The 17,598-nt window shown below is 38.5% G+C and overlaps 1 protein-coding gene across 1 annotated transcript; it reads right to left on the minus strand.

The window, feature by feature from the left end:
• Nucleotides 1-4,252: 4,252 nt before the first annotated feature.
• Nucleotides 4,253-17,390, minus strand: LOC127661523 (peptidyl-prolyl cis-trans isomerase FKBP4-like). Its single transcript, XM_052152261.1, has 10 exons — nt 17,023-17,390; nt 15,937-16,081; nt 12,265-12,407; nt 12,037-12,157; nt 11,559-11,715; nt 11,366-11,456; nt 9,767-9,850; nt 9,397-9,582; nt 8,959-9,198; nt 4,253-5,277 (listed from the first exon to the last, which is right to left on the minus strand). The coding sequence occupies exons 1-10, from the start codon at nt 17,110-17,112 to the stop codon at nt 5,194-5,196; spliced, it is 1,341 nt and encodes a 446-aa protein (XP_052008221.1). The 5' UTR covers nt 17,113-17,390; the 3' UTR covers nt 4,253-5,193.
• Nucleotides 17,391-17,598: the final 208 nt, after the last annotated feature.

Consider the following 17,598-nt stretch of genomic DNA (forward strand, 5'->3'; position numbering starts at 1 on the left):
TAATAAGGCGACTCGTAAATGACTCGTCATGTGATTCCAACATGGCCGCCCCCATGAGGAGACCCTCTCCATGTTGAATAAAACAGCTTTTGTAAGGTTACTGATATGACTGGATTTCTCACATCATGTCATTGATCATTATTTTATACATATGTTTCAAAATTACAATTAAAATTATTGAGAGCACCGTTAACAAAATTTCATAAATGCTGAAAAAATATTGAATGCATTTACTAATGTTACACATTTAACTTTATAATAAGTGCTAGCAATATTGTAGACTGTAGTAACTTTAGGTTTTGGCAGAAAATATGTTTTTTTCTTAAGTAATATTGTAGTAACCATTATTGTTGTAGGCTAACCTTTATTAATTAAATTGTTTACACATACACTCACCTAAAGGATTATTAGGAACACCTGTTCAATTTCTCATTAATGCAATTATCTAATCAACCAATCACATGGCAGTTGCTTCAATGCATTTAGGGGTGTGGTCCTGGTCAAGACAATCTCCTGAACTCCAAACTGAATGTCAGAATGGGAAAGAAAGGTGATTTAAGCAATTTTGAGCGTGGCATGGTTGTTGGTGCCAGACGGGCCGGTCTGAGTATTTCACAATCTGCTCAGTTACTGGGATTTTCACACACAACCATTTCTAGGGTTTACAAAGAATGGTGTGAAAAGGAAAAACATCCAGTATGCAGCAGTCCTGTGGGCGAAAATGCCTTGTTGATGCTAGAGGTCAGAGGAGAATGGGCCGACTGATTCAAGCTGATAGAAGAGCAACTTTGCCTGAAATAACCACTCGTTACAACAGAGGGATGCAGCAAAGCATTTGTGAAGCCACAACACGCACAACCTTGAGGCGGATGGGCTACAACAGCAGAAGACCCCACCGGGTACCACTCATCTCCACTACAAATAGGAAAAAGAGGCTACAATTTGCAAGAGCTCACCAAAATTGAACAGTTGAAGACTGGAAAAATGTTGCCTGGTCTGATGAGTTTCGATTTCTGTTGAGACATTCAGATGGTAGAGTCAGAATTTGGCGTAAACAGAATGAGAACATGGATCCATCATGCCTTGTTACCACTGTGCAGGCTGGTGGTGGTGGTGAAATGGTGTGGGGGATGTTTTCTTGGCACACTTTAGGCCCCTTAGTGCCAATTGGGCATCGTTTAAATGCCACGGCCTACCTGAGCATTGTTTCTGAACATGTCCATCCCTTTATGGCCACCATGTACCCATCCTCTGATGGCTACTTCCAGCAGGATAATGCACCATGTCACAAAGCTCGAATCATTTCAAATTGGTTTCTTGAACATGACAATGAGTTCACTGTACTAAAATGGCCCCCACAGTCACCAGATCTCAACCCAATAGAGCATCTTTGGGATGTGGTGGAACGGGAGCTTCGTGCCCTGGATGTGCATCCCACAAATCTCCATCAACTGCAAGATGCTATCCTATCAATATGGGCCAACATTTCTAAAGAATGCTTTCAGCACCTTGTTGAATCAATGCCACAAAGAATTAAGGCAGTTCTGAAGGCGAAAGGGGGTCAAACACAGTATTAGTATGGTGTTCCTAATAATCCTTTAGGTAAGTGTATATACAGTATACTGTATCTATAAAGTAGGCTGGTTTTATTATAGATTACCATGGTTAATCTAGTGAGTACTATATTTTTAAGTAAAATCAAAATAACCACATAATTATGATTTTAATTACCATAGTTTTTGTTTTCCTGAATTTGTACTATGGTTTTACTAAGAATATCAATGTTAAAATATGGTTATTTTAGTAAAACCATGGTAAATTTATTGCGAGGGCACGCAAAACTATTTTAGAAAAAAATGTCATTCCCACCCTGTCCGCTCAGGGGCTCCGGATTTGTGCACATTAAAAAGTGTAGTAAACAGCGTCAGAAATTACATTTCTCAATACGGGGCAAAAATTGCCCCATAGATTTGATTTTTTTTTTTTTTTTTACCTTTATTAGGACTTTAATGAATGACTTCAATTTATTGTCATTCTTTTATTCATACACTTCAATTTCATCTGAATTATTCAATTGAGACTATATGACCTCCTACCCATAAGATTAAATCAACATCATGCAAAAATGTGTATAACTACAGTTAGAATATTAGGAAATAAATTAGATGTTACAAATAAATGGTAATAATTAAAACAGAAAAAAATTATTATAGGACATTTTTAATTTCACAGGCATTTTCGCCTGTTTATTTATTTGACCCTAATTGTATATATTGTATTTTTCTCACTTATTTCTATAGACAAGTTATATAATCTTTAATTCTCACTGCAATTGCACTTTTCACACCATGTTGTATTGTGTGTGTGTGTAGCCTGCATTGTTATATTATCATGAGTACTTAATATGATGTTGAAAGTGTCAAATTCCTTGCAAGTGCAACTTACCGTATATACCCGAATATAAGACGACACTGAATATAAGACGACCCCCCCATTTTCCAGACTTATTTTGTGGAAAAAAATAGATTTTTGTGGAAAAAATCTGGTTTTCAACAGAAAATAATTTTATTTGAAAATTCTAGTGATAATTCATTGAATAAACATTTTAACACCATTCATTAAATATTTGGATTAATTTGTCACAAAATAAAGTGCACTGTCAATGAGTTCAGAAATAAATGAATGAATAACCTTTTCACAAAAATGCAATAATTACGTAGGCCTATGTATGCATGTAATTGTCGTACTGTGAAGATAAATAGAAAATAACATCTGCTTTTAATCAAACACATCTGACATTAAAGTCTTGAAACAAACCAAACTGTGGGGTTGCAATAAGAACAGCAGTGCAAATGGGCCTTTATGCTGCACATTAAACTAGGCCTATTCCTCACAGAGATCCCCTGCCTCGCTATGCTCACTCTCGCTGTCATCACTATCATGATGCTCCACGAGCCCCTCCCACAGAATGTCATCCTCGCTCCCATCAAGGGCATTTGATATGCAGCATTTCTTAAATCCATGAATGATGCTCTCCTGGCATATGGCATCCCATGCTTGGAGGATCCAAGTACAGAGCAGATGCACTGCTGGCTTCTTAATTTTTCCAGTAGGCGTCAGTGAGTGATCGCCTGACAGGAGCCACTCAGTGTACCTCTTGCGCAGATTATCCTTGAATGGCTTGTTGACGACTACATCCAATACCTGTAGCTGGCTTGTCATCCCCCGGTATGATCACTAGATCACCGTTCATTTTCCGCAACTGAGTTTTGACGGGCTCCGTCAAGTGTCCGCGGAATGCATCCAAAACGAGCATATTTCTCTTCTTATGAAGCGCACCGCGGCGCCTGCCCCACACTACCTTAAGCCAGTCCACTACCAGGTCAGTGTCCATCCAGCCCTTTTCCTGGGCACGTACGATAATGCTAGCTGGCATCGTCTCCTTTGGCATAGTCTTGCGTTTCAAAATCACATATGGGGGAGTTTGGTCCCATCAGCGAGACACGCCAACATTACAGTGATTCGGTTTTTTTCATTTCCAGTAGATCGCACAATAACTGATTTGTCCCCTTTCTTGGCAACAGTGACAGATGTTGGCATGTCAAAAAACACTGGTGTTTGGTCAGCATTCCCTATCTGATCCAGGGGGTATGAGTGAGTTTTCCTCAGTTTAAGCACATATCGCTGAAAAGACAGCAACTTCTCCTCGAAGTCTGAGGGCAAGCGCTGGGCCAGAATTGTTCTACGCCGCAGTGTCAGCCCTTTGCGCCGCATCATTCGTGTACACCACCCAGTGCTAGCATTGAATTCATTTGTCGGTATGTTCAGCTGCTTGGCTATCTCCAGAGCCCTCAGCCGAATGATTTCTCTTGTGATTGGCATCGCATCCTGACGTTTTTCTATCACATATTCATAGATTCTATCATCAAGTTCTACAAACTTGTTACGGTACTTGGCAAATAACATTTCTGCAATTTTTCCTTGACAATCTAGAGCCAAATGTCATGACTTCGATATTAGGATTATGGGAACTATGGTTGCAATTGTAACATTTTATGAGGGTTTTATTTGATAAGCCTCGCAAAAACAATTTTTTCTTTTGCTTTCTTATTTTAGCTGACTGCACTGGCCGAAATAATGTGCAGTATATCCTTGTTTATTATTTCTACTGGCTTGTAATTGATGTCTTTACCTTCCCATTGTACCTTCATAATGTAGACAATACACCAGACATAAGACCAAAACCTCCAGGAGGGTTCAGAGTTTGTTTTATTGTTCTAGTCAACATCAGAAGAGTATCAAGGACATGGGAACAGAACCATGAGTATGTCTCGATCACCCACACAAACTACACTACAGTAATATTGCCTTCACAAGCCTCTTTTACAATTGTATAATACATTAAATCCTTCCCATCAACGCCAATAAATCACAGTCTGAAAGTACGATTTTGTACAACCATGGATAATCCTGTCCACACCAAGATGAAGAGGCAATACTACAAATCTCAGCCACTTATCGATGATGTTCAAACAATAACATGAGTGAAGCACGAGACTTGACTGATGTGGTGGTTTCTTCTCTAAACAGCTCGTAAGACTTGAGGTTCACCACCGAAAGGCTTCCAGTTGTGGTTAAATGGAGTGAAAATAAGTTTTTAAAAAAAATTAATTAAGTGTTTACAACTCAGAGATAACAAAACATTAAACAAAACAGTCTTCTTAGCCCTGGCGATCATTTCCATGCACGTGAGTGACAGGACAGAAAAGCACTTTATTTGTACAGCAGTGCAACACTTGCGATGCTTCTGAAAGGCTGAAGTACAGGCTATTTACTGAGAACGAGTCAGTTTAATTTCCCCTTTATTTCTCCCAGTATAAAGAGAGACACGCAGCAGAGAACACGGCTTCGCCAACTAACTGCCTTACAGTAATGCACACACAAAAAATTCATACACATGTGCAATCACAAAGCGAGTGCACACCCTGGCCGTAAGGGTCTGGCAACAGGACGAAAGCAAACGGCTTGCTACTGTACATCAGATTAGAACCTGGAGCATGTATGCGTACACACTCGAATAAACAGTCATTTCAGCGGGTCAGAAATCATAGAAGGTACAAAAACCTCTTAAAAACAAACGAAACAAGAACACAAAAGACAGTAAATAATGCAAACACGCACACAAGCGCACTATTATGCTGCAGTCTGTTCCTGGGCTCCGTTTTCATCTATTTCCATCACTCTACCGTTCGGTTTCTTTTCCTGCTCCGCCTCCTTCTGTTAAAACACAAAACAAACAATTATTATACATTAAACATTATGATTTTTGTCACATGATAGCAAAAATGCAACCTACATGACTTTAAAATAGTGGTCAAACCTAATATTTTTGAAATACGAATCATATTTTAAAAGAAAAATTTAAACTGCGTATTTTGCCGTAAAAAATAAATGATAAAAGGTTATTCAGCCAACATGTCTTTTCATGAATTTCAGCTTTCAATTATACTTTAAATATATACGTCTCCAGATGGTTACACCACATGACATTTTTGACTTTAAGCCCCAGAAAAAAAAAAAAGTCAAAATGACTTACAACTCATTCATTGAAAACAAGTTCATCATAGAAGATGTGAATTCAAGTAATTGTTTAGTGTGAATTGCATTTGTAATTTATTTTTGAATAATTTGAGACGTGGACAAAAAAATAAAAATAAAATCAGCATCACGTCATTGATATATAAAACATTAATTATATAAATACTTCAGTTCGATTATGATGAATTAGTTACGTAAAATTGCTCAAATTAAATGAATGTTTTTCAAAAATGTGTAAAACCAACATTAACTAAAAGATTACATGACTACGGATTTTACACTTTTTAAACTAGATTTGAAAAATATTTCTAATTTGTATCACTTTGTAAAAAAACAGATCTATCTATCTAAACAGTTGAAGTCAGAAGTTTACATGCACCTTAGCCAAAAACATTTAAACTCAGTTTTTCACAATTCCTGACATTTAATCATAGAAAACATTCCCTGTCTTAGGTCACTACTTTATTTTAGGAATGTGAAATGTCAGAATAATAGTAGAGATTTATTTCAGCTTTTATTTCTTTCATCACATTCCCAGTGGGTCAGACGTTTACACTTTGTTAGTATTAGATAGCATTGCCTTTAAATTGTTTAACTTGGGTCAGATGATTTGGGGATACTTCCATAAGCTTCTCACAATAAGTTGCTGGAATTTTGGCCCATTCCTCCAGACAGAACTGGTGTAACTGTGTCAGGTTTGTAGGCCTCAACTTTGCAGGTATGCTTGGGGTCATTGTCCATTTGGAAGACCCATTTGTGACGAGCTTTATCTTCCTGGCTGATGTCTTGAGATGTTGCCTCAATATATCCACATCATTTTTCTTCCTCGTGATGCTATCTATTTGGTGAAGTGCACCAGACCCTCCTGCAGCAAAGCACCCCCACAACATGATGCTGCCACCCCCATGCTTCATGGCTGGGATGGTGTTCTCGACTTGCAAGCCTCACCCTGTTCCATTCCTTCCTTCCCCATGTGCATTTGCAAACTATAGTCTGGCTATTTTATGGCGGTTTTGGAGCAGTGGCTTTTTCCTGGGTGAGTAGCCTTTTTGGGTATGTCGAGAAGGACTAGTTTTACTGTGGATATAGATACTTGTCTACCCGTTTCCTCCAGCATCTTCACCAGCAAGGTCCTTTGCTGGGATTGATTTGCACTTTTTACACCAAACTATGTTAATCTCTAGGAGACAGAATGTATCTCCTTGCGCAGCGGTATGATGGCTGCGTGGTCCCATGGTGTTTTTTTTATTTTATTTTTGATCCCCTTTTCTCCCAATTTGGAATGCCCAATTCCAACTACTTAGTAGGTCCTTGTGGTGGTGCAATTATTCACCTCAATCCAGGTGGCGGAGAACAAGTCTCCGCTTCTAAAATAGTCAATCCGCACATCTTATCACATGGCTCGCTGTGGATTACACCGTGGAGACTCACATCCCGGGAGGCTCATGCTACTCTCTGCAATCCACGCACAATTAACCATGCACCCCATTGAAAGCGAGAACTACTAATCGTGACCATGATGAGGTTACCCCATGTGACTCTACACTCCTTAGCAACCAGGCCAATTTGGTTGCTTAGGAGACCTGGCTGGAGTCACTCAGGACACCCTGGATTCAAACGGTGTTACACTCTATTCTGCTATACAAGTTCAGGTGAAACGACTGGAATTGTTCAGTTGAAGGGGGTACCAAACTGCAAATCCTGAACAAAACAGGTTGTTTACACATTAACTTCCACTCAGCTGACAATGTATGAATGTAGCTACGTGGTTGGCAAGCTAGCTTTAAGCTCTTTGTCACAGAGAGTAAAAATTGACTTTATTAACTTTCCAGCTTTGCGTCTCACTAACCAAGCAACAACGTAGCATGAATTCAACACTCAAAAGACACAATCCACTACCGCACGGAGCTACAAAAAGACGCTCTGATGCTTACCTTTCAATATACCAACTATAGCTGGCCAACATCGCAAACAGATGTGATAAACATAAGTGACATGGTTTTCAGGGACAGGGATAATGTTATATTGAAAAGGGAAAATGATGGGGTCGTTGTTGATTAACTTCCAGAATGTATTTCACAAACTAGTTAGCAACTTAACGCCGTCAGCTCAGCAAACAATGGAGTTGGAGCGCTCTGCTGGACAAATTATGTTATGACACAAATTCTCAATGACCCAAAGCATTGTTTTCTGCATTATATGTTCTGCAAAACTTTCATATCTGTGCATATCTGAAAACATATACTTGATACGATATATCTGTGAAAGGCTAATATTATCGGCAGACAGATCGGGCACTAGAACATGGTATTTTCAGGCATTTGTAAATTGCTCCCAAGGATGAAACAGACTTGTGGAGGTCCATAAATGTATTTTTCTGAGGTCTTGGCTGATTTCTTATGATTTTCCCATGATGTCAAGCAAAGAGGCACTGAGTTTGAAGGTAGGACTTAAAATAGATCCACAGGTACACCTTCTATACAAGTATAAACACCATGGGACCACGCAACCGTCATAGCACTCAGGAACGAGATGCATTCAGTCTCCTAGAGATGAATGTAGTTTGGTGCGAAAAGTGCAAATCAATCAAACAACAGCAAAGGACCTTGTGAACATGCTGGAGGAAACAGGTAGACAAGTATCTATATCCACAGTAAAATGAGTCCTACATCGACATAACCAAAGGCTGCTCAGCAAGGAAGAAGCCAATGCTCCAAAAACGCCATAAAAAAGCCAGACTACAGTTTGCAAGTGCACAGGGGGACAAAGATCTTACTTTTTGGAGAAATAGCCTCTGGTCTGATGAAACAAATATTGAACTGTTTGGCCATAATGACCATCGTTATGTTTGGAGGAAAACGGGTGAGGCTTGCAAGCCGAAGAACATCATCCCAACAGTGAAGCATGGGGGTGCTTTGCTGCAGGAGGGTCTGGTGCACTTCACAAAATAGATGACATCATGAGCAGAAAAATTGTGTGGATATATTGAAGAAGCATCTTAAGACATCAGCAAAGTCAAGGTATTGGAGTGGCCATCACAAAGCCCCGACCCCAATCCGCAGAACTGAAAAAGCATGTTTGAGCAAGGAGGTCATCCAAATACTGACAAAAAAATAAAACCTGAAATAAATAATTATCTCTACTGCCATTATGACATTTCACATTCTTAAAAACAAAGTAGTGATCCTAAATGACCCAAGACAGGGAATGTTATCAATGATTAAATGTCAGGAATTGTGGAAAAATTGAGTTTAAATGAATTTGGCTAAGGTGTATGTAAAATTCTGACTTCAACTGTATAAATACTGTATGTGTGTGTGTGTGTGTGTGTGTGTGTGTGTCCTGACTGCACACACTTACTTTGGCATCCCTCTCTGCAAACTTCTGGAACATGTTGGCATACAGGCGTTTGTCCTTCTCATGTTGCTCTTTGATATGTTTCTGGCAGAGCAGAATCTGGCTCTTTGCCGCCTTATTGGCTGGATACAACTGAGCGACGTGCTGGAAGTCTGCTCTCGCCCTGTCAAACTCCTTCATGAAAACCAGTGCCTCCCCTCGCCTGAACAAAGCCTTCTCGTTATTCGCGTTCAGCTCCAATGCCTTCACACAAAGAAACAGAAAAGACAAAAATGATCGCAAATCAGTGTGGAGGGGAATTTCCTTGCAATATACATGGGAAACCATGTAGACAAGGAATGTACATTTAAATAGTAAATAGGGTTAATTTTTATTTCATATTGCCATTAGCACTGATAAATACTTGTCACATGCATGAAAGGAGTATTTTGTATTTCCTACACTGTCACAGTTCTCAAGGGCGAGGTTTGGGTCCTGCAGTTTTAAGTAGCACATAGCCAGGTTGAGATGAGCAGCCAATCGCAGTGCTTTGGCTTTCTCTTCCTCCTCGCCCTGCAGACTGGACTCATGCTCCAACCACGACACAATGCGTTTATATTGGACGGCTGCCTGCTTGTATTTCCCCTCCTATGAACACATTAGCACACTCCAATTACTCATGCAAATCATCCAACATTGAGTTTCACCACATACTGGCATACGCATTTGTGTTCAGTCACCAATAGTAGCATTTTAATTAACTCACAATTACAATTGGATTATAAGAGAAAGCAGAGTGAGTAAAAGTCAGTGTGTGTGAAATGTCTTTTACCTTAAAATACTGTGTTCCTTTCTCTTTGACAAATGCGCTTTGTTCCAGTTTCTCAATGGAGTTCATCTCCCAGGATTCTTTGGCCTTTGTGACAGGATATGGCATCTTAACTTCACATTTTCACAACCAAGAGTCATATATGCTGCTCATATCACTATAACAGATCACTAACTGTGTGTACTGAAAAGATCTAGAATCAAGAGTTGCTGAAAGAACTCTTGATTATTTTATAAAAACCCATGAAATCAAAAAAGTTTTTATTATTAGCCTTTAGTCTATTTATGCTAGCTTTGAGACCATCAGTCACCAAAAGCTAGTTTTTAAATAATAATTTAAAAAATTGCATTTTAAATTGGCATTCTCCCTTACAGGTAAATGGGCCATTAATATATTATATAATATATATAATATATATATGCAGGGATTAAACTAAAGACTGTCTTGCTATAACTTCCTATTTTAAAATTAACTTCCTAGTTGTCAAGCTATTTTATGGAGCCTTAACCCTTTAAGATTGGATGGGTCCACCAGCAGGCCTTTGCACTGTACATATTGAAATCAGTAAAAACATCAAATAGCCACATGTTAAATGTTGTCGGAAACCTCTCAAAGATTATTAGTTTAACTTACAGACAAAAATATAGCAAGTAATGGCAAAGTAAATAAAAGTCTTTGACTTTTATTGTTAGCGTTGCTTATAGGCAACGTTTTCACTTATAACTTCATGAAAGATAAACAATAAATAAATACATCACATAGGATACAATTATCTTTCAAACAATCCCACACACAAGGTAATCGAATGCATAGATCATTAGATATTTGACATAAAGCACAATGTGCACACATCATGCAATCTGGTTGAAAACACTTTAGCTTTCCTGGATCAGATGATGTCATCGAAATTATGTACCATCATGAAATGCAAAACCAATCAGATTGGTTTCAGATCGGTCTGAAAAGCATCCACATTTGGGTAGAGAGACATATAATTGGTGACTGTTACATATAGCCACCAGTAGAGAGTGCCAAGGAAATAACACAGACTCATTGATGACTCAAATGGCACAGAATGGAACTCATTCTGCGAAATCTCATTACTAAAATCACATCTCCATGCAACGCAAACCTTTAGTCATTGTTGTGTTTGCATGTGTAATTAGTTCCTATGTACAATTATTTTGTTTTGTTTTTGTTTAGAGACTTTTGGACACTTGGAGACATTTTTGTATGCTAGGATAATAAACTTTTGATTGCTTTCAACACAAAATAGTTTTTTTGTAGAAATTTGCACAAAAAGCTGTTTTTCAGAGCCACATTATTTATAACTTTTTTTTTTTTGGTAGTTTCTTAGGCTGAGACTATTATAATTGATCATAATTTATACATTTGATATTTTAATTACAATGATACCAAACACTTGAGCCAACTTGTTTTAGGCCTTTAATTTAGAGATTTACACTGAAACGGGAAATCCTTAAAAACATCCTCAGAGCTAAAAGAGTTAAACACTGTGAAGCAATCGGTTCTATTCTGTAATTTGAATATTTGGGTGTGAATTTTACTATGCTGTGCATATATTTAGTAGGACACACTGACCTTCTCAAATGCTTTCAGTGTGATTTTGTACTGCAGTGTTGCACCAGGTGGAATGTTGAATTGTTCACTGCCAGCAGTTCCAAAGCCATACCTGAGATTGGTGTGCAAAAATAAATACATGAATAAATACATACTCAGGAAGAGATAAAAGACAATCCGGGATGAAATCTTGCCTCTGAGCACATTTGTTTACTTTGGTTTGATGGTGAAGAGTGCCTCTTCTCCCTGCTCCATAGACTGCAGGGCTTTCTCCACACCTGATGGCAGACCCAAACTCTCTCCATCTCCCACCTCGAACTTCAGCTCACGCTCGTCGAAGACACGGTCCTCGTGACGACCCTCCAAACACACTAATCCAGAGAAAAGGAAAGATCAACAACTGTTGTGCAGCTTTAACATTTATGCATTTGGCACACACTTTTTTTCAAAGCAACTTACAAGTAAGGAAAAATACTAACACAAGCAATTAATCCTAAGGGACCATTCCTTCATTAAAAACATTGTTTACCAGAATAGTACAAGCTAGAATTAAGGCGATTGTGAAAAAAACATGTTTTTTTTTCTTTTTTACATTCTGATTGACTTCTTGTGGCTGAAGTCGTCTAAATATAATTTAATGATTGTGTTTTAAGAATTGTGAGTGAGAACAGTGAAATAGGAGTGTGTTTTACCTTCTACAGATGCTCCCTCATTAGGTTTCGTGTAACCCTCTCCCTTAGTGATGATCCTGCGAATAATTCCACCATCTTCATCTTCAGTGATGTCCTCCCCACGAAACTCAAACAACTCCACCTGTCAGACACACATACAATTACATGATCACAAAGATCAATACAGAAGATATTTGTGTTATAATCAATACAGGTCTTTGCAATACTTTGATTAGCTCGTGGCCACACCTGGAACACAAGGGTGGCATTGGGTGGGATTTTGGGTGGGCTGCCAGCAGCTCCATAGGCATACTCGGGTTTACAAATCAACTGACAGATCTCACCAATCTTCATTGTTGCCACGCCGATGTCCCAAGCCTTGATCACCTGACCTGTAACAGAGCAAATGAAGTTTGAAAAACGACTTGCATGTAAAACAGTTTATATTTTCAGGTTTGATACAATATTAATTTAGGGTTTAATAAAAGTTAAGCTCAATCGATGCCATTCGTGGCATTATTTAAATAAATGAAGCCAAAATCAAGGTTACAGTGAGGCTCTTACAAATGGAAGTAAATGGGGCCAATAGCCACAAGCTCTCAATTCCATTTTGAATTCTATATCGATTTTTATGCTTATATTTCATTTATGATGGCACTGTGCTTACACATGAAATAAATTCTCAGCTAATGCTGTTAATTCTAACTAGGTATATCACAAAAAGATACATTTTACAAATTATATTATTAACTTTTCATTATGTTGGTAAAGTTTTAGCTTTTTAAATATGTTCAAAAGCATGTATTTCCCCAATATACATATTTTAGAATGCATATACATCAGGGCTCGACAATAAGGACTGCCCGATGGACAGGGGCCAGCGTGAGAAAGATTCGGCCAGTTGCTAGAACTTTCACTTGCACGATCGGGCCAGTGCTGCATTTATAACGTTAGAGCAAGCAAACAACAAGCGAGAGAGCACAGAAATTACATAGAGGGAATGAAGTCTTCTAACCGACGAGTGAGCGAGAGTATATATTTATCTCGCAAAGATGCGCAATGCATAATATACTAGATGTGTCAAGGCACAGTCGCGTGCACGCACAAGATCGTGGAGAGACAGAGCGCACTCTCCTAGCACTGTCCTGTTTTAGCAGCAGCTATTACCAATGTGTAGAAAACAGCAGGAAAAAACCCCACTTAATGAATTTTGTAGTGGGATTTAACCTGTTTTGCAACATTTTAAATACTCCTGCACATTCCGTGTTCACAGTGCACGAAATCCCCACATTTTTCGTTTTTACATGTTGGTGAAAATTAGTAATCCGCACATTGGAACACAAGAAATCAACAGTATCTTTCTATTAGGACAGAAAATACATGTCTCTCCATGCATTGTCTCATCATCATCTCTTTCCATGTAGCGTAGTCTGTTTAACATGCATGTGCTCCCGTAAAGGGACAGAGTGCTAGGTTTATTCCTACTGAAAAAAAAAAAAAAAACATATTTTCTCTCATTAATACGCCTTTAGAGATGAAGCGCCAAATGAAACGTAATACATTTGTAAACCCCAGTTATACATGTATCTGGAAATCACGAGCTGCTCAATATCCAAAATGTAAGTATACCTTTAATTAGATAATGTTTCACAATATAAACTTTAATTCGACATGATAATGCCATTTGATATAAAAAGAAGCATGATCATTATGGCTATTAGGCTGTTATTATCAGAGCTGTTAAGCTGAAGGGTGAAGATGAATATTTCAAACGGTCTACTTCATATCATCCTCACAAAACACCCGTTACACATCTCATTTCTGGACCGTACAGGTATTTTTGTTTTTGTATATCAGTCAGTGTTGGTCTTGTTTGGGTTGTCTGATTTCATATACACATTGATAATTCACAGATTAGGCCTAAAATCTACCTACTTTATAGTACACATCACAACTGATTTAGTAGCAAGTCTGTTCTCTCAGCCAATAATCAAACCTTTAACTCCGTGACTAAATCTTTGATCCTTCTTGTGAAAACACTACACATGGGCAAAAGTTGCCTGACAGCATGACTAAACAGGTGACCAAAACCCATCATCTCCTCCACAGAACTCTTGGCTTAAAAAGCACATGTGTAAATGGCAGGACGGCTGAGGTTAAAATGATGCATTTTGAATTTATATCTGTAAAATGCATATATAGGATTACATATGGCATTAATCATACCTTGCAAATTATAAATGTGATTCAATTTTGGGGGACATTGTATTTAAAAAAAATGTCTCCCCTTTTTCTCCCCAATTCCCAATACGCTCCAAGTCCTCGTGGTGACTTAGTGACTCTGGACCACATTATAGCGACCACAAGGAGGTTACCTCATGTGACTCTCCTCTCCCTAGCAACCGGGCCAATTTGGTTGCTTAGGATACCTGGCTGGAGTCACTCAGCACACCCTGGATTCGAACTCGTGACTCCAGGGGTGGTAGTCAGCATCTTTACTCGCTGAGCTACCCAAGCCCCTAGGAGACATTGTATTAAAAACATAACATATGTCAAAAATATTTAACTTCGGACATTTAAATAATTTAAAGCCATGATGGTAAAAACACCTATTTGTCATTTTTGTGTTGAGGCCAGGGAAAATTTTGCCACGGCGAGTAAATATCTGAAGCACAGTCCCAACCGGTCCAGTATAAAAAATCCTTAGCATTGAGCCCTGTACATATGTTACACGTTTCATGTTGACATTCATAATTTGTACTTCTACAAGAATTCAAATTGATTTGTAGAACACATGCCAAAAACTGGTACTGTCTCTTTAAGAGCGCACATAACGAGTGGAGTCGAATTGCTTTTTGACAGCATCCGTGCTATAAAATGTTTATTTTTGTTTTAGTTGTTTACTGACTGTAAAGAGCCAAGAGGATATTGAAAGAGATATAATGTATTTTTATTTATAGAGGGATTTTATTGAACTGAGCTCATGCCAGGCTAGTGGGGGGCAGTCCCTGCAGAAGCATTAAATATAACTATTACATAATAAATAAATAACCACTTGCTTGATCTGAACAAAATAGGGGTCTTTTTAAAGCTTAAAATCAGGACTTTACAATGCATACAGCTGATCCTACCAATTCTTAAATAATGCTTTTAAATTAGCTGACGAACGGTTCATGAGAACGGTTTTGTTCTCATCATTTGCAAATTTGTTATCACAACAATTATATTCAGAGTTGGTAAAATCATAAAAAAGATGAGATAGCTATATGTTATATATCATTGGAAAGGTCCCAATTTGTAGAATGTAATGAGCAAGATTGATTCACTCAGAGGTCAAACTGCAGTGAGTTTTAGTGTATGAAATTACCACAGACACACATAAATATAGTAAACAGGACTGTCTTTTTGTCATGTTTATCCTTATTACTTCCTGACACATACATATAACATAGACAATGACATATCGTAACTCAGGCAGAGTATCCTGATTCAAACAAGCCCAAACACAACATAATATGATGAGTAGATCTTGAAATATTCCTCAAAGAATGTACATGGAAAGACGACGCATAAAAAGGGGCTCAACACACACATTGTGTGTGTGTGTGTGTGTGTGTGTGTGTGTGTGTGCACAAGTCCGAGGACTTTGTGTGTGCAAACACACCTCCACATATGTGTTCATCTAAAGAACTGTGATGCTCCTGAACACTTAATATTTCTGTATTTGGTAGTCTAATCCGTTCATTTCCAATGGCCGATCATTTTTGACCGGGAACACTAGTGTAACAAAGTGATAAGCAAATGGTCTTTTTTGCTTCAAATCAGAAGTACGTAATGTTGTGATTCACCTCATAGATGGTTGGTTTGGTTCACGGCAAGAACAAAAATTGTAGAATATGACCTCTTTAAAACAAAACCCACCTTTTCCCAGCTCAAAGGAGAACTTCTCTCCTCGATCTCGGCTTGAATCAAACGGAGTTCCGTCAAGCAGTGTTCCGACATAGTGCACAAATACTTTATCACCAGTCATGGGAAACTCAGCGCCCGCACCCTCTTTCTTGACCAGCTGTAGGGGACAGAAAGAGATTAATCATCAATCTGTTTAGTGGCAGGGCAAGCTACACCTGTGAGCTGTCAATCTTCAAAGACTGCGGGGCAGAAAGATGTTCACGCCTAACATTTTCGTTTATTAAACACTACATGAGTGACAACAGATGGATTGTGTAGTACAGCATACAGTAGATGACACTTACATTAGATAGGTGTGCCAGGTGTGCCATTATAACACATCACACTTACAGACAAATTTGATGTGTAAATAAATCATCCTGCTCATCATGTTGGAAGTATTTAGCATCATTCCAAACAAGTTATTCTTGTTTTACTCTTAATTTCCATCTGTAAACAGCTCCAGAACTTGAGAAAATTTTCCCAGAGATGTGTTAAATGAGGATGGCATGGACTTATACACCATGTGAGGACTGCATTATACACCTCTAAACGATAACTGACAGTTATCTCATGGATATCACACTGACCCACTTAGATTAATAGATGTTGGGCAGAAATCATTGCATGACACACATTTTAGTGCACTGCACCTCGCGCAACAGATTAGACAACCGGTTTAGCTTGGAAGCTAATGTTAACTACAGTACAAACACATGCACATTAATAACATAGGTGTTGATGCAGAGTAGATAGCATTTTATTGATAAATTGACATTGCAAGTGGTTTATCTTTACATTCACATCCATACAAACTGGAATGAATCTGACTAGCTTTTAGAAAGATCTAGAAATGCACCAAAATCAGCACCAGGAGGTGCTTCAAACAATCGCATTAACTTTAATGAAATGCAGATTGCGGGACGCGATTATACACTTTATAAATATAACATATAACAGCATCATATTTCTTAAAGTTGGCAATAGGAGGTAAGTATTTGCTATATCAAGCATGCATTCAGCCATGGAGTCAATGCGGCTCATTTGACTGCAGTTTACCTTTAAAACACCTCCATCTTTCTTCGGGGTGATGTCTTCACCCTCGATGGCGATGGTATGACCTTCATTCACCACCTCTTCTGCAGTCATCTTTGATTTAATGCGAATATTTCCCTCAAAAAGCGACAAGTATTCGGTCTCCTCACAGTACGGCACTCTCAAAGAAATCACACAACACGCGACGTCTGCCGGTATAAATGGCGTTAATGTCGCTAGTAAGAACTGGAGCGAGTATTTGATGGTTAGTGGTCGTTCGGTGTGGTTTTAGAGTCCACACACGGGCTTTATGAGCCGTTTATATAACGTCCAGCCCCGCCGCTAGTAACTGACTCGACGAACTTTCCAGAGCTACGCGGGAACGCGACAGTAGTCTCTAGAACGCATGACATCATTCAGGGACCGTCGCTAAACTCTTAACTACAATATTAACGAAAACTGAGTGTTGTACAGGCCCCATGTATTTGTTGTCCAACCACACTGTACAGTTTAACAACATATTTATTAATAATATATTTTTTTAGTTACCCATAGTATCTGGGAAGTTCAAATGTTGATAATAATGTGTATCTAAAAACA

Source organism: Xyrauchen texanus, chromosome 21 (assembly GCF_025860055.1).
Source record: "Xyrauchen texanus isolate HMW12.3.18 chromosome 21, RBS_HiC_50CHRs, whole genome shotgun sequence".
Taxonomy (NCBI): domain Eukaryota; kingdom Metazoa; phylum Chordata; class Actinopteri; order Cypriniformes; family Catostomidae; genus Xyrauchen; species Xyrauchen texanus.

Excerpts from the sequence above, each read along its gene's own strand:
- LOC127661523 (XM_052152261.1), bottom strand. The coding sequence starts at position 17,112 with ATGACTGCAGAAGAGGTGGTGAATGAAGGTCATACCATCGCCATCGAG. Across the intron at positions 12,158-12,264 it reads ATGCCACCCTTGTGTTCCAG|GTGGAGTTGTTTGAGTTTCG; the intron begins GTGTGGCCACGA and ends TGTGTCTGACAG. Across the intron at positions 9,199-9,396 it reads CCCTTGAGAACTGTGACAGT|GCATTGGAGCTGAACGCGAA; the intron begins GTAGGAAATACA and ends CTTTGTGTGAAG.